General features: G+C 43.6%; 1 protein-coding gene across 6 annotated transcripts in view; it reads left to right on the top strand.

Annotated features, from left to right (window-relative positions):
• The window catches only part of B4GALNT1 (beta-1,4-N-acetyl-galactosaminyltransferase 1), a 613,238-nt gene that overhangs the window by 272,521 nt on the left and 317,705 nt on the right, over window positions 1-23,012 (top strand). For all 6 annotated transcript variants that reach the window (XM_086966472.1, XM_086966503.1, XM_086966477.1 and 3 more), the window contains exon 3: window positions 10,014-10,223. In XM_086966472.1, the coding sequence (XP_086822598.1) occupies window positions 10,014-10,223 (210 nt within the window). The remainder of the gene's footprint in view (window positions 1-10,013; window positions 10,224-23,012) is intronic.

Here is a 23,012-nt window from a genome sequence, read left to right on the forward strand (position 1 = left end):
CCTAAGCTTCCGTACACCATGCATATATACTTTCCACATTAAAGCAAATTTAAACCATTGCCAGTCATTCTCTAGTTTCTACAGTGTCTTGTTCCCAAAACCAAATGCCAGGTTCCTATATTGATTATAAAGCTTTGCAATACTTTACATGAGCCATTTAAAGACAGACCTATTGCCATTTCCAATACTTGTTGACTTGTTAGAGAAGAGATACTAAAGCAATTGTTCTTGTGTACAAAGTTACCTTCCTCAATTTACTAACTTCAATAACTTGAAATGTATTCTGTATTCTTACTTTTTTGTAAATCTCCATCTAATATTTTGCCAGAAGGCAAAGAAAGCTATGACTCTACTTCCAGCTTGTGGTGCTAAGGCACCCCGGGCCAGATTTATCAAGGTTTTGCGTCACCTTTGCCCTATGCAAGAGGGCGCAAGGCACAGCCTAAGGGAAATTTATCAAGCTACGAAAGTCCACCTTGTGTGGCCCTGCATGGCTTGATAAATCTGGAGTAATGCAAGGCAGTGCAAATTGCTGCCTTGGGTTACTCTGCCCCAAGGAGGCGTTCCATGGGTGTAGCGTGGGTATAGCATTGGGAAAGATTTTAAGCAGTGATGCTTTGTAAATGTGTGCCTATTTTTCCAGGTAGCCATCCGGCAAATCTCTTGAAGTGACCCACCAGCAAACAGCACCATTGAAGTTGACATACTTCTTGTAGAGTGGGCGCACACTGGTTTGCCTGCTGCCTGATGGCAGAAGGGAATTGCGCTGGATATACACCTGGCAGTGCTCTGTTTCGAAAGAGAATACCCTTTCCGTGGTGCTCTGTAAGCCACAAACAGTTCATTAGACTTGTGAAAACCTTTTTTTTATCTAAATAGAACTTCAAGCCCCTTTTGATGTGTAAAGAATATAGTGCCCTTTCAGCTTGCGTTGAAGGGTCTGGAAAAAATGTTTTTAAGATGACACGTTCATTGAGATGAAAGTCTGAAGGGACGTTAGAAATGAACTTAGGGTTTCTATGAAGAATCACCCTATCTTTCCTAAATTGCAAGCAAGCTGTCTGTATGGTGAGGGCTTGGATCTTGCTGACTTGTCTGGTAGATGTTAAAGCTATAAGTAGAGAAATCTTCTAGGAGAGGAACTTAATATCCACTCTGTGAATGGGTTCAAACGGATACTTGATAAGTTGTGAATTCGTTCCTAGGATGCTTGTTTCTGGTCCAGGAAGTACCTGGCTTGGCAGTTCGGGCTGGACGCTTTCCATGAGGAATAGGGTAAAGACTGATTTGCATATGGCTGGGTCTAAACTGGAGTGGCATGGTGAGCAGAAGAATGATGGATTCAACCCAGATCTCTTGTTTTGATTTGTTCTGCATTCCGTCCATCATTTGTGTGCCTTTTGCTTCATAAGTTGTGAGAGCACAACATTCAGTTTCCAAAGTAGAGGCTGAGGCATGACTGTCAAGAAAACTCCAACTAATCCTTTGAGGAATTGTTTAACTATTCAGTCAGACTACAATGATGGTGATGTGGGCGATCACCTGCAGCGGGAGATGGCTGCCAAATGGACCTTGATGGATGCACAAGGCATTCCTGAGAACGTTAACTGCAGAAGACAATCCTGAGCAAGCTAACTGCAGAAGATATGGATGGATCTCTTCAGGCAGAGAGAAAGTGGATGTACATTAGCATGTTTGCACCACACACAAAATAGTTTCCACTGAAGATAACAGGTTTTGTTCGTACTTTCTGCTCGGGCTCTGGACAGTATGTCCCTGCAGTCTGGTGAGATGTTTTGATATGCAAATTCATTGTACTCAGGAGCTAGGCTGATAAGTGAAGAGACCTAGGATCTGGATGCTACACTTGGCACTGGTTAATTGTCAATAGAGAGGGTATCATCCTCAAGTGGATGTCAGCTTTCTCTGAGAGGAGAAGCAGCTCCGTAAACCAATTCTGGCATGGCCACATCAGGGCTATGAGAATTATCATGTATGATTCCGCCTTCATTTTCATGAGAACTCTCGGAAGGAGAGGTATGAGAGGAAAGGGGTTAGCAAAGATTCCAGACCATGCTATCGAAAATACATTTCACCGTGATATCTAATGATGATGCCGGCTTGCAGAGAACTGGCATTTCTGGTTCTGTGGGAATGAAAAGAGGTTGAGATTCAGTTAGCCCCCTGGAAGAAGATGTTGTAGAGGATTTTCTGGCATAGCTCCCACTTGTGGCAAAAAGTCCTCAGTCTGCTGAAAGTGCCGTTATTTTATTTTGGTTTCCAGGGACATGTTCCGCTCACAGATGCATTCCGTGGCGGATGGACCATACCCAGATGCTTTGTGCCTCCTGGGACAGGAGGTGTGATCTTGTATCGCCTTGCTTGATGTAGTGCATCGTGGTAGTATTGTCCGTTCGGATGCGCACCGCAGGCTGTTATCCTTGGAAGGAAAGCCTGCAAGGCTAGGTGCACTGCCTTGAGCTCAAGCTGATTGATATGCAAATACAGATACGACTTTTGCCACCTGCCGCTGACCTGAAGGTATTGAGGGTATGCCCCCTATCCTTCTAGGGAGGTGTTGGGGGGTGTTGACTAAAGGAGAAACTGGACTTAGGAAAAAAGGCCGATTGACAGTTTTGCTTGCCGTGTCCACCAGGATAGAGCATTGGCCATCAAAAAACCCTATTGCCTGTACCAATTGTCTGTCTAGTTCTTCTTGGAGCCAATGCATCCATAGATGGTAGAATGGAACTAGAGAGATGACATCACTCCTAGCAGGGACTTGTAGAGGTGAACTGAAAGAGACCCTTTTCTTTGTACCAATTTTGCTAAGGACATTAATTTTAATTGTCTCTCTGATATGGGGTATGATTTTCTGAGTGTAGTATCGAGTGATGCTCCCAAGAATGTTTTGTTGTTTGATGGTTAAAGAATATTTCTGTGTGAACAGGGTTGTGCAGGCGGTTGTCGAACTCTGTGCAGCCTGATTGGAAGGTGACTTGACTAAGCAATCGTCGGGATATGGGAACACCTGGTGTTTGTGTTTCCTCAAGTAGGCTCTACAGGTGCTAGAAACGCTGTGAATTTTCGAGGGACATACTTCAGGTCGAAAGGAAGAACCTTGAATTGGTAATGGTTGCTGACTACTTTGAATCTTAGGAATTTCTTGTCCGTTGGGTCGAATAGAATGTGAAAATACGCATCCTGGAGGTTGAGGGATGATATATATTCACCCTGGTTTAGGAGTAGCATAATATCCTGTAATGTTACCATGCGCAATGACTATTTTCTTTAGATAGATGTTGAGATTTCCCAGGTCTAGAATTAGTCGCCACTCCTGAATTTCTTGTGGACCACAAATAAACTGGAATAGAATCCTTTCCTTTTTTTGATGCAGGAACTCTTTCTATCACTTCTTTTTGAGCATGGTTTTGACCTCCAACTTGAGAAGTTATAGATGTTTTGGAATGGAGATGTGAGGTGAGGTTGGGGGTGGGGTCTGGATGAATTCTCATGTACGGTAAAAAAAAAACATGTTTAAGACCCATTGGTCTGTTGTTATCTCTTACCAGCTTTGAATATAGTTGGATATTCTTCCTCTTGGCCTGAATGGTGAGAAAAGGGGAGTAGCCGGAACCTGTAAGCGGTCATTGACGTCGGCCAGTATACTTTCCCTGGTGTCCTGCTCTGCTTCTTGGTGCAGACCTATTATAGGCTGTTTGTGGTGGTTGCTGCTGTTAGTACTGGGGAGGATATTGATGATATGTAGTTAAATATGAGAAGTAACAATACTGTTGGTAACCTAACCTATAGAATGGAAGTCCTCTTCCCTGGGCACCTGAAAGGGCAATTTCTTGTCCGTTTTTATTGCTTGTAGGGCTTTGTTGACATGCTTGCTGAAAAGAGTTTCGCCATCGAAAGGTAGATCTAGGATTTTATTTTGGACTTATGGCCTAAAAGAGGTAGCTTTTGGCCAGCCCTGCCTCGTTAGCACTCCAGCTTCTGCAAGTTATCTAAATGCCATTGTGGCAATGTCCCTTGCACAATCTATCACCTCTGATGATGTCCTTCTTGTAGAACTTTCTTGGCCTCTGTTTTGATGGCCTCTGCGAGTGGATCCAGTTTGTAGTGATATCAGACCACATTTGACAATCATATCGTCCAAGAACCGCTAGGGCATTTGCCACCCTTACTGTAAGCTCTGAAATGGATGAAAAGCGCTTGCCAATATTTTAAGGCACCTACCCTCCTTGTCCGTAGGCGCTGACATTGGCTCTGAGGGATTTTTAAATCTGCGCTGGGCTGCCTGTGTGATAACTGGATCAGGCCTTGGGTGGCCATTGACACATGCAGGAGCATCCTCTGGGGCCTTGTATTTCTTATCCAAGCGCAATAGACTTGCTGTCACAGTGGCTGGATTCTTCATTACTTTTAAGCCCTCATCCCATATGTAGCTCACTATGGGCATAGCTCTCACACTCTTCCAAAAGGGCTCCTTGAAATAATCTAGAAAGCAGTTTGTCTGTGTAGTGAGCATGGGTAGGTCAAACCTTTTTGCTGCCCTTTCTAGCAGGTTATGGAATCCCCAATGTCTTCAGGTGGGGAATCCACTGGAGTTGGTGACAGAGATGTTGGTACAGGCAATAGATAATCATCCCACTCTGTGTGGGCATCGTGGAGCTCCCCCTGTTCCCTGTCATCATTGAAAGTTGCTGGGTCTTGGAGGAGAGCTGATTGCGTAGTATGTCTTACTTATGTAAGCAGTAACAATGGTCTTTGCTGTGGAGTAGATGGCTGCCCAGATGGAGATTTTCCAGGTGGGGAAGCTTGTGCAGTAGTAGATGAAGTTAGTGGAAAAAGCCTTCTATAATCAGTGAGCATGAATTATTGGTCCGTAACCAATGAGGAAAGGAGGCACACCATTTCTTCTTGGCATTGTTGGTGGTATTGGGGCGCGTATTATCTTTTCTCCTCATATTAACCCTCATTGTATTCATCGTCCTGGCACTTGACATGCTGCTTGGATAGGCTGTGTGCAACCCCAAAGGGCCCCTCCTCATCCGAGTCTTCTTCATCCAACAGATGAGCTGGTAGCAAAAGTGACACCCTGCTTGCAGAGGTATGTGCGGGAGTCAAATGCCTTATTTTCTCTTGTTTTTTAAATATTTCTTTAGTCGATGAGGTTTGAAGCAACAACATCGCCAGAGCAGTGTCTTCTGTTGACGGGAGAGACATTGTCGATGGAGGAACTGTCTTCAGTGTCGTCGTCGATGAGGTCAGAGTAATCTTCAGCGTCGACAGTCTAGGTGTATGAGCCATTGAGGAGGATGTCCTTGTCGAGAAAGATGAGGTAATAGACAGTGTGGAAATGGTGCTCGTGGTAGCAGTCGAAGACGCTGCTGTGTATGTCTTCATCATCGACGGTGCCAACAAGGAGATTTTCGCCGATGGAGAGACGCTTGTCGACGATCTGTCAGTAGATGGTGCAGATGAAGGCTTCTTGAAGGAGTGATGAACCTGAGGAGGGGGTTTAGGTGGGTCACACCTAATTTTTCCAGACCTTTTTGAGGAGATAAATGGTTCCTTTTTCTCCTTTCGCCTGGAAGAACCCTCACCTTCCTGAGGAGATTTGGAAAGACTGTAAGACCCATGAGCAATGTGTTCTTTTAGGCTGCTTTAGAGAAGAGTGAGAATGGGGTGATCTCTCTCTCTTTTGTGACCTTCTTGAGGATGATAAAGAGTTCTCACTGTGATCATCAGACACCAGCTCCTTCTTGGTTTTAAGTTTTTGAAGCCATATCAGCAGCTGCCCTTCATGGTGCTTCAAGGTTTTAGTAGAAAATGTAGGATATACCTTTAATTTTTGGCCTTATGCACTGAATAAAGGCAGTATATGCAGTCCTGATGAGGATCATCCGAATGAAGCCTCTTCTTTCTGCAGGTACCACAGGCCTTGAATAGACACTTCTTTTCTTTATCTGATTTGATGAAGTCAGATTTGAAGTACAAAATACAGGCAAAATAGTATTAAGGATACATCTGTATGTCTCTGAGGTAAATCGAAGGTTTGGAATTCCTTGGATTAGTTCAGAGCAGGTATAACTGAGCAAAGCTCAGTGGAGACTTCCTAACACGATGTGCGGTAGAAACTCTCAAGGGAATGGAGCTTCTTACAGGAGTGTTCGAAAGGGTAAGGCAATCTGATTGGTTGAAACCTAAATATGGTCTCTTTTTAAAAAATTACTATGATATGGTACAAAACTGAAGGACATAGGACCTCTCTGGTCTATGATTAACAGTGCATTGTTACTATAAGGTACCGTGGGACTCCCATCTCAACAGCGGGCAATGATTCAAGCATGTGAATCTATGAAAGTTCCAATACTGGAGTAAAGTATGTTTACCATTGATATTCAAAACTTCGATATAATAGCACCCATGATATTTTGACTTCGATATTAAGTGTTATGGATATTTGACACCATCACAATTAAGTATCCATACCGCTGGAGCAGTGTTTGAGTCCAAAGAAGGAACAGATGAATGAATAAGAGAAAAAATACTGTTGGTTACAAAATCAGTTCAGGTGTGGATTGCAACTGAGAAGCATCTTGCTGAGCAAAAATATAAGATCCAGTGTATGCATGGTGCAGTCTGTAGATCCTACTAGTAGCTTTTGTAAGTCAAGCAAAACACAGTATTCAACAAGATCGCAAACTTCCATGTAAGAAAGTACTTCTGAAATTACCAAGGAGGATAACTTTATCGAATTTGATTTTGAGTGGTGTAATCAGCTCAATCAAGGGGTTCAGAAAGGGGCAGAGCGGGCCACTAAACGGGATATTAAGACTACTCTAAAATTAGCGTAAGGAATAAGAATTATAAAATTGAGAGATGGTAATAGAAGATTTACTACTTCAAATCCATCACTAAGTTGGAAGGGGTGGTTGTCCCAGATTATCTTAAGTTCATCTGATAAGGCCTAAGCAACGTCTGAATCTGAGTGACCCTTGAAACATGTCTCACTAATAAATGGCATATCAAGCTGTAATCGATAATAAAATCATATTGCGCCTACAACCTCTCACTGGTGGCGTTTGCACGGGTGGGGAGTTTTTGTTGGAATCTTGCTGTACTAGCAGTTTTTCTTAGAAGGATTAAGGTACTGGCGGCTCCCGCAAAAGTTGGTTTAGTGGAGTTGAGGGTTTACTCTTACCTGCGGGGCAAAGGGGGCATGTCCTATTCTGCTTCTGGTTGTCTGAGAGGAGCTCTTTTGGTCAGCTCCCTGCCTGCTCCATTGTGAAGTTCAGCTTCTCTGGTAGTCGATGCTCTCCAGCAGTCCTATACTCTACTTGAGCAAGGAGAGCTTTCACTTGTCTGCAGGCCTGTTGAAGCTTTTTAAATATTAGAATCCGGTCTGGATTTTCCATGTTCCGCCCTATAATTCCAAGTTCTAAGAGCGCAGTTTTCTGTATTCCGATTTCCCTGTCTGCTGTGCCTGGGCTCCTGTGAATGCTGTGCCATTGCCTCTACCAGTTGGTACACTATTTTAGGACGACGTTCCCTAGCATTCACTGCATTGCAATGCAGCCTCAGTATTTTCTGGAAGGCAGTAAAGCCCTTCAGTCTTGTATTTTTGTCCCTAATTTTTGTTCTTTGGAGAACTGGATCAATCTTCATTCTTCTTCTATTTGCAACTTCCATCTTCGTTGCACTCAGGACCATCACTCTCCAGCCTCCAACTTCCTGGAAGTTTTTGTGATGCTGTCTATTCCTCTAGTTTGTGGCACTTCCTGCAGATGCCTGTCTTCCACAAATGAATTAAAATAACAAATGCAGCAATCTTGTCTTTGAACTCCTAAAACATGCAGACATAGGGAACTGCTAATGATAATGCGACCTTTCAAGAAAATACAGAGCCAGATGTGACCGCAAAGGTTAGTCGCAAAGAGTTTGATTTTTTCTAAATCAGGACATATGTGACCGCAGAAAGGACTTTTGGTGTGTAATAAACAAACACAAATTGTGATTTGGTAACACTAATTAATGTTTTGCATGCACAATCCGATTAGAAAGCATTAGTATTTTACCGACTGCACAAAGATTGGGGTAACCAATTCGCAAATGGGAAGGAGTCCCCAAGGGACCTCTTCCACTTTGTGAATGTTGACAAAACATGTTTACGAGTAGGCAGTGGTCCAACGAACCACTGTATACTCTAAAAAAAAAAAATATTTAAACTTTTCTTTTTTTTTAACCCCTTCACTGCAGCGGCTATTCCGCCGCAGTGCTAAGGGGGGCGGGGCGGAAATGCGGCGGGTGCATGCTAGTGATGGAACCTCTCCGTCACCAGCATCGGTTGCACTGTGCTTATGACGGAGCGGTTCCGTAATGGCCCCGCCCGCTCAATAGAAGGCTCAGTGCAGGCCCGGAATTCGCGCCGCGCAGGTGAGTCGGGCGGTCGGGCCATGATGGAACCACTCCGTCATCAGCACAACGCCACCGCGGCTGATGACGGAGCGGTTCCATCATCAGCAGGGGAGGGGTTAAACAAATGCCGTTTTCCTTCAAGGGAAATGGGCGTGCATTAAAAAAAATTATTACCTTATTTAAAAGCAGTCAAAGATATGGTGGTCTGCTGATCCCTGAAGGCCACAATCCCTGTGATGAATATGAATCGTAGTGAGTTGCAAGGAGGTAGGTCGAATTGCAACCCACCACGATTCAGTATTTTGCAAACCAATCTATTAGTACATAGGTCAATTATAAAAAATGCCACACTGGTCCCAAAAATATTGGTCTCAAATTGCGACCAATATTTCTATTTTACGACCAGACCTAGATGTACTTGGAAATGTTCTGCATGTTTTCCCCTGTTAGTGAGGGGTATTTATCACCTGCACTAAGCAGGTAGCAAATGTGAGCTGGGGTCAGGTGCTAGATGGTGTGGCGGGAGGGGAAAGGAATGGGAAAAGGTTGCCCTGGCAATGGAGGAGCATGCTATCCCGTTGCTGAAAAACCATGCTTTGGTAGGGACAGAGGGTTATCTGCTGTTGCAGCCAAAGAGTTGATTTTGTGCAACCTAAAAAAGCTTCATTTTGCCTTTGACTGTTTCTGTAGGAAGAATCGACAATCTGGATTTTTCTTTGTGGTGTGGTTTGATTTATTCCAGAAAGCGGAATTAAGTAAAAAGACACACATTAAGTCATCATTTTCTAAAGTAATGAAATGAGCACTACATTTTGCTTCAGTGGCGGCTGCCACAAACAAAGTGTGGTTGGGGAGGGTGGGGCGGTTCGCGCAGGGGGTGTAAGTAATAATATATATATGTTAGAAACAAGAATTTACCTGAAGCCGCCTCCCGCGTTGCGCCTTCTGTCCTCTTCCTGGTCCCAGCAGCCCCTGGACAGACTCCCATCCAATCCCGTCCTGCAGAGTAGTGTGTGAATTGGCCTGAATGGACTGAAACAACACTCCGCTCAGACCAGGGAGTGTGTGGGGTTTCTGTTGAATGCAGCCCGGCGGGAGAAACCTAAGTGCGCATGTGTGTTTTGGCCGGCCTGAGACGGCTGGGATAAGAAATACGTGAACTTAGGGAGTGCGCTTACCACTTCCCTTCCTATGCCTCACCCCACCCCTCCCTACAACGCTGGCTCAGAGCCGGCAAATGAAAAATAAAACAATGCTAGAACATTCTTTTATTGTTTTATTTTTCATTTTCTGGCTCTGAGCCAGCCAGTGGGGCGACGCTCCTCCGCCATTGCAGAGGAGCCGCCGCTGTTTTGCATACTGATTTACTGAGAGGACAGCAAATACTAAACTGCCTCGTGCTTCTTTGGAACTTCCCTTCAGATTTGGACTCCAGAATATCTGTCTGGCCCATGTAGCCTGCTTTCAAATTATGGTAGTCTTTAATCTTTATTTTTATAACCAAAAAAACTCAAAAGCTGCATTAGGAAGGAGTAAGGTTTTACAGCATGGTAAAGACTGTCTCACTTGTCTGTATTTTGCAGGATACGTCATATCCGGAGGTCGATTTGTTTCATTTCAGTGGCCGCGGTATCCCTGGCGGTCCTCTGCCTTCACATCTGGACCTCTCGACTGTACAATGTGGTGGACATCAGTAATCGGGTAGCCCCTGAAGACCTGCTGGACTATGGAGTGATGGTGCCATCCAAGAAATATGCCCACATCTCGTTCAAGCTACGAACAGACGTGCTGGGGTAAGCCTGTCAGAAGCACACCAGGACTTCCTTGGCAGCTGAGTGAAAGGCTGTTTTGGGAAAAACATGAAGTATCTTTGTCTTTGCTTTCATATGGTCCTGTTGGATGAAACAGATTGTTTGTACTTTTTTATGCCAATGCACGTATTTACATATTTAAGCATGGCTCTTGACTTGGTAAACAGTACATGTGTTCTGAACCATGAAGCATATCAATTTCTGTCTTTCATTTTCCAGATATTTGCTTTCTCTCTATTACCCAACTTTCCACCTCTCTTTCGTTACACATCCCCTCTCTTCCAAAGATCCTGTTACCATTTAGGAGACAAAGTAGCTTTCCGAGGATGGTCTGATTGACCGTATCTTGGAGGGGTTTGCCAGATTTTGGGAAATAGGCTGTTTGTAGTTCTCTCATGATGGTCATTGTCAGTGCAGCGCTTATCAGTGAAGTTTCAAGGCATGAGCAAATTGGGCAATTGCCCAGGGCCCCCACCTTCCACGGGGCCCTCTGGGAAAGTAGCTATTTGACCTTTGTCTATTCTCTCTCTCTCTTTCCTTCTCTCTCTCATTTCTCTCTCTCTGCCTACTTCTACATATCACTCAGCCTCTTTACCCAGTGTCATCTTAAGGATTTTCAGTGTCAAGGGCATGACCTAGTTCATCTCTTGTTATGTAACCCCGTTAAAGCATTGTTTGGCATCATGGGGGTATGGATTATCAGGCAATGGCAATTAAATTACAATTTGCTCCATACAGGGACCCCTAAAATATGTCTTTCCCGAGGCCAATAAAGGCCTGAAGATGACAGTGGTTAGGGTATTCTGTTATCAGTTTATTTGAATTTTCCTCTTGCACAGGACCATCAAAGTTTTGAAGTAGCAGTCTGGAAACACCACGACCTTGTGGCATAGAGGCTGAAACTTTTACTCATTTATTCAACGTATTTTTTTTGGCAAGATAGTGCCTGAGACGCATGGAAATTGAGCATATGAAAGTAGATTAATACCCTTGTATGAAGCAGAATTTCAATCAGGCACTGTTGATCAAGTATTTGCACTTGGGTCCATAGCACAGAAGTTGGCAACATATGGAATTGTATATGCCTTTGTTGACTTCTTCCCTGCGTTTTTTCCCTTGATTATTTATGAACCATTTTTTTTTTTTGTATGTTCTTATATAGCGCTCGACTACCCGGAGGCATCTCGGCGCTTGCCTTGGGAACCCGTCCTGGCTTTTCCCTGTGAGATAGCCCCTAACGGGCATCCCCAAGGTGAAAGCCAGGCATCCCGCCGCGGGGGGCCGTTGTGGAGATTAAGCAAGCTTAATGCCCAGAGTTGCAGAGTGTGAACCCATGATTAGGTCAGGCACCGAAGCGAGAATTATCAAGTCCGTGGACATTTGAGCTCAAGACCCTGCCGCGTCGGGAATTGAACCCTGGTCCCGGGTCTGACCTCTGCTTCAGGGTCTGCCTGCTCTAACCAGTGAGCCACACTTCTCCACTACCATGGTTGCTTGCTGTTATAAAGTCTCTCCACAGCATATGGGCAAGAGTTTCTTAGAGAACACAGCATAAGTTTATGAAACAGAACGCTCTAAAACTACCTTAGACAAGGATGCATGCTAGTCCCCCTCGTAGTTTATGGACAAACCACGTAAGTTGGTAAGTATAAAGGTTAATTCATTACACCCCAGCCTGCCGCTTGTCCAGCCTCAACTGCCACCTGGCTTTTCCCACGTTCTAGTATCACCATCTTGTAAGGTTCCAACACGAGCAACTATGGAACCTTACTAAGACATCACACTTCTCCTTTTCCAACAAATAGTATATATTAATATTTTAACAAACTAGTATATGTGCTTAAACAACTAATTTGCCTAGCATTTTCTTAACCTTGTGCTAATTTCATACTAAACAAGAGGCGAAACAATTATAGATAAGAGACCAATTATTTGCTTACCACAAAATCTTTAAGATAAGACAGAGCTTTGCACAACCTGCTACTCATTCTTTTCCCAACTATATTTTTGTCACTCTAACTGAAATTCAGGACTACATTATGTTTGAGAGAAGTTCATGGAATTCCACACATTTTCACAGCACTATTCAAATTCCAAACTCTGCCATCATATGTTTTGATTGCATTCGTAACAACTTGGATTACTCTTCTGATTAAATTTGGACCACTGAGCACACCCTACAGATGCTCTAATTTTCACCATATCACCCTCTTGTATTGTTATGTCTTTCACTTTTTTAAGTTTGTCAAAGTACTCCTTTCTTTTTCGGAGAGCCTTAATCTCCTTATTCCGCCAGCTTCCTCGGTCTCTGAAATTTACACCCATGTCCCAATCCATCCATCCTGGACATAACCTGTTACCAGGAGATCGACCTTTGAATAATTTGAAAGGTGACTGACTGTCCAGTTGAGAAGTGAGGAGACATGCGATAGGCCGTGATGCACTCTTGTAACACTCTCTTCCTATCCATGTTATACATCTTTGTCAACTGTATGCTTTCCTTCAAAGCTTTGTTCACCCTCTCCACAGCTCCATTTGTTTCAGGATGACATATAGACCACCTCTTGTGCTCTTTGCCACAATCCTTTAGGAAACTTTCAAACTCATCAGAGCTAAACTGAGGACTATTATCAGTCAACAGTGACTTTGGGAAAACTTTCATGTTTAAAAATCTCCTTCGAAAAACCTTATCATGCTTCACGGCTATATGTCCTTGACAGAGCTTACTTCAACCCACTGAGACTAAAGATCCAGTAGTACTATCAGGTAAGGCTTTTGATGTTCACCTCTAAGTGGGCCAACTATATCCATAGCAACCTCCTCCCACAGATGTTCTAACAACCTCTTGCATACCATCAGAATCTGCCTGATGAACAGATTCTTATCACTGCTGAAGCATTCAAAACAATCACACATAGATCTTTGAACCTCAGTATCCAGGCCACCTGAATTTCTCCTGGGTCTTAACTGCACAGATTAAAAAGTGTGGGACTCCAATCTGGTGCTACAGCAACTAAGCTTTGTCCATAATGGCAAATTCATACTTCTCTTTAGTGAGAGAAAGACTGACTCTCTAGGGAGCCCAATATGTCTGTGTGCCTGGATTGAATTCCTAGGATTTTATTTTTCTTCTTAGGTTCCTCTTCCATCCCAACTAGGTTGCTGTTGTGTAAAGCCAAATACTATAGGGTCTTATTTCCAAATGATGTTTTCGAGTCTACTCCCACCTGTACTCCCTCCCAGCTGTACTTTCACTCACAACTCTAATGCTCTTCTTTAATGTGACTACCTTCAGGGGGCTCTCTGTGCTTCCATTTCTTTGACACAGTCCTTTTCAGGTGTTTCTAAATTACATAAGTCCTAAGAGGCATGAGAATTAATTAACAGTGCTTGGTTATTCACCAGCACGGAGATGTGAAAAAGAGGAATGTACAATGATGCCCATGCCAGTGGAGAGTGGAGGGGTTTTACGGACATATGGTTTGGGAGCTGTGTGCAGGCTTGGACTGGGACAAAAAATAGACTAGGGCACCAAGTTAAAAGTGACCTACCAAAAGTGAATCAGATAGTTAAAAATGTGGCTCATATTTGGAAATTTGGGCCGTTTTGAACTTGTAAAGACACCATGTATACCTGTTTGGGAAGTATGCCTGCATTTCTGTTTGCTACAGGCAATTTTTGGTTTAATACCAGGAAATCAACAGTAAACACCGACTCTGCACTTCATAAACAGGCCCAAAAATAGCCATAAAACTGTCCCACCCACCGATCTGTCAAACCAGCCGGTCGGACACAGCCTGGTTGCTCTATAGGCTAGTCTGCCCCTGGTTCGGTGAGTGTTTGGGCCGCTAGAATGGTGAATGGGTGGCGATGTATATATGAATGGTAAGGAGGTTATGTCAGATGGTGCGTGGTTGCAGTGACTGCTGTTAAAGTGCCGTTATCTAACCCGTACCCCAACAAAGGTAACTGCAACGCTGGCTCCAATACAGCATGCACATGATTACGTTTTTGTGTTAAAAGGACCTACACTCACATCTGCCACGAGGCATCCTCCGCTGGTGCTGGAGCAACATCTCATTGAAGAATGCGGGTGTTTGGACAGGGTGACAGCCGTCCAGTTCCCCGGTGGCAGGTGGCACGCGGTGACTGAAGCAGGTGCAAACAAACAAGCATGTTCATTCAAAACCGAGATTTAGAGTGTGGCCAAATGCAAAGAGTGTGTACCCTGGACCAACACTTGAAACAGAGCCAAGGCCTAGCCTGCTGGCAAGGAAGGTGCGTAGCCGAAACACGAGTGTCGGTGGCAGGCAGTGTAAGTGCACAAACGCGGAAGAAGTAGGTCACTTATGCAAACAGGCGCACAAGGGAAGGAAAGAAGCACAAATGCCATGAGCGTAAGATGAGTGCCTACTGTAATGAATAACTAACAACAGCAAGAAAGGACTGCCAACCATCCAAGGTATGACATTGGGAAGAGTATACATGCTAATGGAGCAAAAATAGAGGAAAACAGCAAGGGGGACATCACAGAGCAGTTGTGGCTGTTGTGAAAAAGGCTTCCCAGGGGACATATTGAGCTCTGATAATGCTGAAAAGAAAAGCGCAATGAATGGCAATATAGGTAGACAAAAGGAAAAGCAAAAAAGCATAAAAATTAAGTTGTCCAGTCATTGTAGGGAAAATGAAACAATGGCTCAGGAAGAGTTTTGTGGTACCAGGACCGACCACATACATCCCTGGAAACCAAACGGACATTAAAGAAAAAAACCTTTTCCTATGGACATTTAAACCTTTGTTGTAGAGAGCTTGACTGTAAAGTGATGCACAAACTTGGAACAGGCAGAGAACATTTGAGCATCTTCCCTCTCAGGAAGGAGTACAGGAGGGTACTGGGCATACAAACTAATTGTAATCAAAATACCGGAGAAACACCTAAAATGAAGTTGGCATGTGAGATGTTTTATAGAAGAAAAGAACTTTCATGTATAAAATCAAAGTAGTAGATGGTTGTTCTGAGCAGTGTTGTAGCAAGGCTGCCATGGACCCCAGTGCAAGAAAGTACGAACTTTTGCAATGCAATATGTCTCGCATTTGTGAAAGTTAGAACTATTGGCTTTAACCCTTTTACCACGGCGCCAATTCCGCTGCGGTGCAGCGGCTTTGATGAGTGGGCAGGGTCGCGTCGGCCAACGGACGTGCGCAGCACTACGGAGGTAGTGCGCACGACGGCCGTTGGCCGACAGTAGCATGCAACGGTTTAATATTGACAATGTCTTTTACCCATGTGTTTTGGTTTGGAGTGGGTGTATGTGGTGGGGAGTGGAATTATGTGCGTTGGATTGGGATTGTTAGTTGTGGAATTGTGTGTGGTGGAATTGTGCGGTGTGTGGTGGAATTATGTGACATGTATACATTCAAAGTAGTACATGGTTGTTCTGAGAAGTGTTGTAGCAAGGCTGCCATGGACCCCGGTGCAAGCAGGTACAAACTTTTGCAATGCAATAGGTCTCGCATTTGTGAAAGTTAGAAATATTGGCTTTAACCCTTTTACCGCTGCGCCAATTCCGCTGCGGTGGCTTTGATGAGTGGGCAGGGTTGCGTCAGCCACGGATGTGCGCAGCACTACGGAGGTAGTGGGCGCGACGGCCTTAGGCCGACAGAAGCACGCAGCGGTTTAATATTGACAAGGTCTTTTACCCATGTGTTTTGGTTTGGAGTGGGTGTATGTGGTGTGGGGTGGGGTGGAATTATGTGCGTTGGATTGGGATTGTTAGTTGTGGAATTTTGTGTGGTGGAATTGTGTGGTGCGTGGTGGAATTATGTGACATGGTGAATAGATAGGTGTGAGAGCTGCACAGAACAGTTAGAAAGGAAGATAGAGAGGGGTGGGTAGTTTGTGCATGAAGTGGTGAATGAACTACAGGTAGAGGAGCAGAGTGTGTGAGAAAGAGATAAAGAAGGGGAGAGCAGGCCATAGAAGCACAAAGAGGGAGAACCTATGGACGCAGCAGACACCCCAAGAAGAGGAGGAGAGTGTGGGTTTGAGGGAGTGAAACTTTGAACAGACACTTGAAAGAAACTGTGCTCGAAGACCTGAAGTAACCCACATGAGAGAGGCAGGAAGAGTGTGTGAGAGAGCAAGAGAGAAGGGTAAGAGATGGTACGAAAGAGAGGGCGAGTGGGGAGGCACCTAGAACGGGGTAGAGGTGGACCAGTGCATAGAGCGAAGAGATACAGGAAGGTACCAGCCCTCCCTGCCCTCAGACCAGGTGCAGACAGAAGATGAGAAGAGGTGAGAAGAATACACACTTAGGATTACAGTGTAAGGAGTGTTTTATTGAAAAGGGACTGAATATGAAAAATGTCAGCAGCAGTTATTGATGGTTTCTCTGTGTGCACTTCTTCTTCACCAGATGGTACCTGCCTTATTGCCTTCATTCAGTAAAATTGCTATAAGGCATGAGAGCATCCAGGGCCAGCTTTAGAGCTGGTGGTGCCCAGTGCAATAATCATTGTTGGCACCCCACCCATGACCACCACCTCGGATTCCCTTACAGCCACTGGGCAAAAGTGCCCCTCATATATCCATAAACCCTTCTCTCACATACATTTAATTTCTTTTAAAGCATTAGCAGAGGCTGGCTTTACTAATTAGAAGGTATATCTACCCAAACAAACACTTGTCAGATACATTAGGAATAGATAATGAAAGACGGGGGGAGAGAAACATAACTTCTTAACCTATTTTATGCAGTTTGCATGCAACTCTTTGATGTCAGCTCGTAACAGTCACTGTTCTATATTGGGGTTGTATCTTATGAACTGCGGTAACAAAAGGATCTCTGTGACAAAAGCAGTAATCCAATCATCTATCCACATAAAATACAGATCTGTTCTTTGCAGCAGGCATATTAACCCTCTGCGCTACGTTATGGCGCATCATACCTGCCCCTAGACAAAACCCTGATCTATCTCCAGCAGGAACACTAATCCCAAGAGTTATCTTGACATTTTTATTGCTACCTAAAGCAACTGCACAAGGAACTCTGCCACAGGTGTCTTTAAATCGTAAGTTATTGCTAAACAGCGCTCAACCCCCCAATGTCAGTGCCCCCTCCCCAGGTCAGCGCCCGTGCGGCCGCACTAGTCACACTGACCTAAAGCCAGCCCTGAGAGCATCGCACGACAGCAGATTTTTTTTAGCATGTAACCAAATGAAGTGCAGCAACTGACCATTACTACTTTCATTTAGAAGTACAGAGAGAGGCACTGGGACGAGAGTTATATGAAAATGTTTGAATAAATGCCGCAGGCCCATGGGAGCACCAGCACATTTTTCTACAATGAGATACAGCTCTTATGCCATATGTTGGATTGAATACTGCTCTCTCGTGTGGTATTTGCTGTGGATGGAGTAATCGGCGTGGCCGGCAATATTCAGCTCAGAATTTGTATAGGCCTGGGCGTATTTTGCTGAGTTTTGCTATGTTGAACTCTGTGAAGTTACAAGATAACTCTGCGAAGTTCCGCAAGTGGCGGAGTGCAGTGTAAAATGAATTTTGTGCTGGTATTTCTGGGGCTCGGGTAGAAAATTTACCCGAGCTGCAGCTCATGCTCGCGAACCTACTGTTTGAGATTGCAAACTTACTGTTCGCGATCGCGAGCGGGGTTAAAACTCCTCTGCACATTGCCAAGGGGAGTTTTCTGCACTCTGCGAACTCCAAGGAGCGCAGAAAACTCTGCGAACTGAGCCAAGTTCACCACCCAGGCCTAATTTTGTAATGGCTCTGCCAGCTTTCTGCTAATGTTGGCTATATGTGGACTGCCAAGAATGTCTGCCACTCTGGAGAGGACATAGAAATGTGTGTACGGTGGCTGGGGATGACTGCGCACACACCTCAATAATCACAATTAGTCACAGTTCGTATTGTGTGTGAATGTCCATAAGTGTCTGGTGCTGCTAGGAGGAGGAAGAGCCACCAAGTCTTCCTCTGCTGGATGGATTCCAAATGCAAGAAAGGATCCTCTGAGCCCTCAAGAAATCAACAGTTAAGGTTGTGGTTCCAACATGTGTTCGTTATTCAACATTCATTAGCCCACTTTGCCCTTGCCAACAAGTGTTTCATCTATTGGGTGACTCCGTTGCAGCGGACTTCATCAGGGCTATAAATACAAATGCAATCCTATTTTAGGGAGGACCACCTATATTATTCAAATCCCGTCACCCGGGTCATTGGCCCTTTCTGCTTAAGTGTTTGTTGTCGCCAATCACAATCATAAGTCTGAAAGCGTGATGGTTTTGTGACATTAGTGAAAGTCATCATGCAGTGGGTTAATTGCAACATCCCCTTACCAAAAGTGTGGATTGTTAGAACCAAACAATCCTCTATGGTTGCTTCAGATCAGATCGATCATATATTCCCCCTGTTACATACACATGCAAGAGTTACCAGTCGTGTGTGTGACCATGTAACGTGAAATCATCAGAATATGTGGGGACTCACCTAGCCTTGTGGTAAATAGTAGGATATTGAACTGAAGTAGGATGCACCTAGACAATATTTGTAAGGAATGGGAGCACCGTAAGAAACTTCTTCTCCATATTCAGGGATCTAATTGTATACATATTTCACAAAGGTCAAATTCTTACCTTGTGAGGCCCCAGTGCCTTGTGTGGAGCCTGGGGATATATTGCTCTAATTATGTTTCAATCTGATCGAAACATCTTTAGACCACTGTCAACCACATTCCTTACAGATATTGTCTAGGTTCATTCTACTTCCGTTCAATATTAGTATGCCTGAATCGGGTCTGTTGGCATGTATGTTATCCTCCTTAGAGTATGGTGCACTACATCGGCTGCACCACTTCCGGCTACGCCTCGATGCCCATCTGTTACCTTAAAATGACATTAATTATCGTAAATGAAGTTAATGCTCAGAGATGGAGGACCTCAGAGGGCCAGATTAGAGTCAAGAAAAGAGCAGAAGATAACAGACCTGATATTTGTGCAAAGCCATATCTAAATATTTTACTACACATAGACTGATGTTATCTTTCTCCTTGAGCTGCCTGGCATTGACTGTGCATAGTCCTTGCCCATCAGTAGCAGTTGTTTGCAACTATAAACAACGCGTCTCTCCATCTGCTTCAATGACCTTTTGCGAGTCATCCAAAAAGTTTACATTTGAAAAAATGGCAGCGCGGTGTTGATACAGACCTGTGTCAGAGGCATCACTGGGAGTCCTCTAATGAGCTCACCAGGGCCTGTACAAAGAGTCCATTACAAGCAAATATTTATACTTTGCAGGGAGGTGTTCATGCTATTTTCTGAATGAAACAACCCATGCAGTATTTATGCTCTTGAATTAAAAAAAAGTGGAACAAGCTTTGACAGTGCCAAAAGGACTGACTTCAGTGTGCTGCACCCTGTACTCTCACAGGCATGTTGCTAACCATGCATTCAAACCTTTGGTGTACTGGAAATAGGAGTGAGAATCACAAAAGTCAGTCTGCCTGCTCTGGTTCTATGGAACATGAGCATAACAGAATGCATGTTATGTTATGTGATGTTATGTTAATGTAATGGATATCAAATCTAGGGGAATAGTTCAATTAAGGTTGACAGAGGCCAGAATCAAAATATCAAAAGGTTTTAACAACAGTTTTACATCTGACACCATAATTCAAACTAAGTTTTTCAAAACACAGATGTCCCTTTTATTGATTCTGCGGTTATACTTCTTACTTTTTTTTTCTTTTTACAAAACTTTCTTATCCATTGAGTGTCTCTACATCTGATACATAATTATCTCAACAATATTTCGTGTCACAACTATGCACAACATATATACATTACATGAACATTACTAAACAACAAAAGACCAATATTTACAAATTTGTACACATGTTATGTTCAAAGTTCCTTCTGGCATTACGAGGCTCATATATAGGTTGTCACCAAAATCTATATGTGTTCCCCAAATTTCTATAAAGTCCTACTATTTTCTGCCTGGAAAAAGCGTTTTCTTTCTAGGCACGTTCTATTTTTGGGGTCGTATTAGGGATCAGAGATTATTGTGACACTTGTTATGTTATTGTTTTACACAGATTGAATAATGTCCTACCTCAAATACATCTCGCCCTGATGAAGACCTTTAAAAAAAGTAACGGTCCGATTTCGCAAGGTCGAAACGCGTTGGCATTATTTTTAGTGGATCAGGAAAATATTTTATAGGACACTGCTTAACTCAGCGAGTAGAGCTAGAGGGTTCCAGCTCACTCTAACAAGTCTCACAATAATCTCTGAGCCCTAATAGGACCCCAAATATAGAAGGTGCCTAGAAAGAAAAAGTTTTTTTCAGGCAGAAAATAGTAGGACTTTATAGAAATTTGGGGAACATATATAGATTTTGGCAACAACCTATATATGAGTATAGCAATGCCAAAAGGGACTTTGAACATAACATGTGTACAAATTTGTAAATATTGGTCTTTTGTTGTTTAGTAATGTTCATGTAATGTATATATGTTGTGCATAATTGTGACACGAAATATTGATGAGATAATTATTATGTATCAGATGTAGGGACACTCAATGGATAAGAACGTTTTGTAAAAAGGAAAAAAAAAGTAAGAAGTATAACCGCAGAGTCAATAAAAGGGACATCTGTGTTTTGAAAAACTTCGTTTGATTTATGGTGTCAGAGGTAAAACTGTTGTTAAAGCATGTTAATGTGATGGATCGCCCCGGGAGGGACATCACGGCACTCAAACAGACTCAGGCAAAGTAATAGCACTAAGTTAAAACAGAACAGTCTTAAGCAACTTTCTAAATTTAGTGTTGCCCGTGCAGGTACAAAGATGGAGAAGTAAATTATTCTGGTATGAAGGGGCCAAATAGGAAAAAGTTGTACCTCCTCAATTTGTCAGACTAATTCAAGGTGCAATAAGCAGAGCTTTATCTATAGATCTTTAAATTTCTGAATAGGCAGTAGCACCTAAAGTTCTGATGTAGATAGCTGGGACCTTTAACCATTAAGGAGTTCTGTGTCACACAGCAAATTTTGAAAATGCTTCTTTGCTATACTGGTAACCAATGTAAATATTTCAGCAGTGGTATGGAAGCAGAGCCTGATGGAAGATTACAAAGAAGCATTGCTGCTTTATTTTATACCACTTGTAGTTTCGACATTAGAGTCTCATGTGCCAATAAAGAGTTATCGTAATCCAGGCTGCTAATTATCAATGCCTAAACTTCCTTTTTTCAAGCTGATATTGGAAGACATGGGAAAGCTTTCCTCAATAGGCGCATTGTATTGAAGAAGGCCCCTGTGGTAGATAGAACCTGTTCATTCATGGATAGAGTTTGGTTAATTTTTACTCCAAGAGTCTTAATTACCTGCCATGGGGTAGGGGCAGCACCTAATTCTGGGGGCTACCAATCAGGTGAACAAAGTTGTTGGGCCTTACCACAGCATGATGTCTTTTGTCCGCTTTCAGCCAGCTGCAGGTAATTAGTTGTCATCCGTTCCGAGATTTCTATCATTCCTTTGGCTAAGTGATCTTTAACTTTATAGCAATGTAAAAATAAAATCCAGTACTTGTATAGCGCACAAATCACCCCCGATGGGGTCTCTCTGCGCTGGGGCCATTGGGAAGATTAAGCGAGCTATTGCCCAGCGTCGCATGGTGCTGGGCAGACCCCTGGCGCCAGAGCCGGTGATCCAACCGTGCTTCCCAGCGTCCAGCATCAGGCGCCCTGGCCGCAGCGCCACACTCTCTCCTCTCCTGTCATCTCCTTTGTCAAAGGAGATGACAAGCAGCATGTCATCAACAGAAAATAGTATTTCAAATCCAAATGACGCTGCATTCCGGGCAAGGGGGGCCATGTATATGTTAAACAAGGTGGGCCTCAATCAAGAGCCCTGTGGAACTCCCTTGTCAAACCGCATGGTATGGGACTTAAATGGGCCAAGTGAGAGAGTTTGAGTTCTGATTCCTACAAAGTCTTGGAACCACTTAAAAGCCATCTCATGAATGCCTGTCTCATGCAGTCTGTGTAACAGCCTAGTACGAGGCACAGTATCAAAAGCTGCGGACAAGTCCAGCAGCACTAACATGGATGGAGAGCCTGCATCAAGAGCGAATCAGGGACCGCTATAAAAGGGGTCTCAGTGCTAGGAGAGGACCTAAGCCCTGATTGGGACGGGTCTAGGATTGTATTCACCTCAAGGTAGGCTGTAAGTTGTTTATTTATTAGACCTTCTTATTGCTTTCCTAGAAGAGGCATCAATGAGATAGGCTGATAATTGGACAGGTTTTTGGGATCCGTTTGGCTTTCTTTGGCATGGGTGAAACCTGTGCTGATTTCAATGCTAGGGTGATTTTCACACTTTCCACTGATAGATTAAACAGTGACTGAATTGCGGGTGCAGGCTGGTTCGAAAGTTGGGCAGTAATCCTTGGAGGACACAACAACTTCCTATGTCAAACCACTTTCTGTTACATTTGTCAGAGTTTGCAATGCAACACATGTTCCTGTTTCATTTGTTAGAGAGTTCACAAAGTAAAACCCATTTTTAATATATTTGTCATGGAGTTCACACTTCAAAAGTACTTTCTATTGTATTTGGCAGAGTTAACAACCCACCCCTTACTACATTTGTCAGAGTATGCAAAATAAAACCCTTCCTATTATTTTTTATTCACAAAGGTTGCAACATAAAACTCCTTCGTATGTTGTTTGGCAACGAGTTCACAATGTAA

The sequence above is a fragment of the Lissotriton vulgaris genome, chromosome 1_1, assembly GCF_964263255.1.
Source record: "Lissotriton vulgaris chromosome 1_1, aLisVul1.2, whole genome shotgun sequence".
Taxonomy (NCBI): Eukaryota; Metazoa; Chordata; class Amphibia; order Caudata; family Salamandridae; genus Lissotriton; species Lissotriton vulgaris.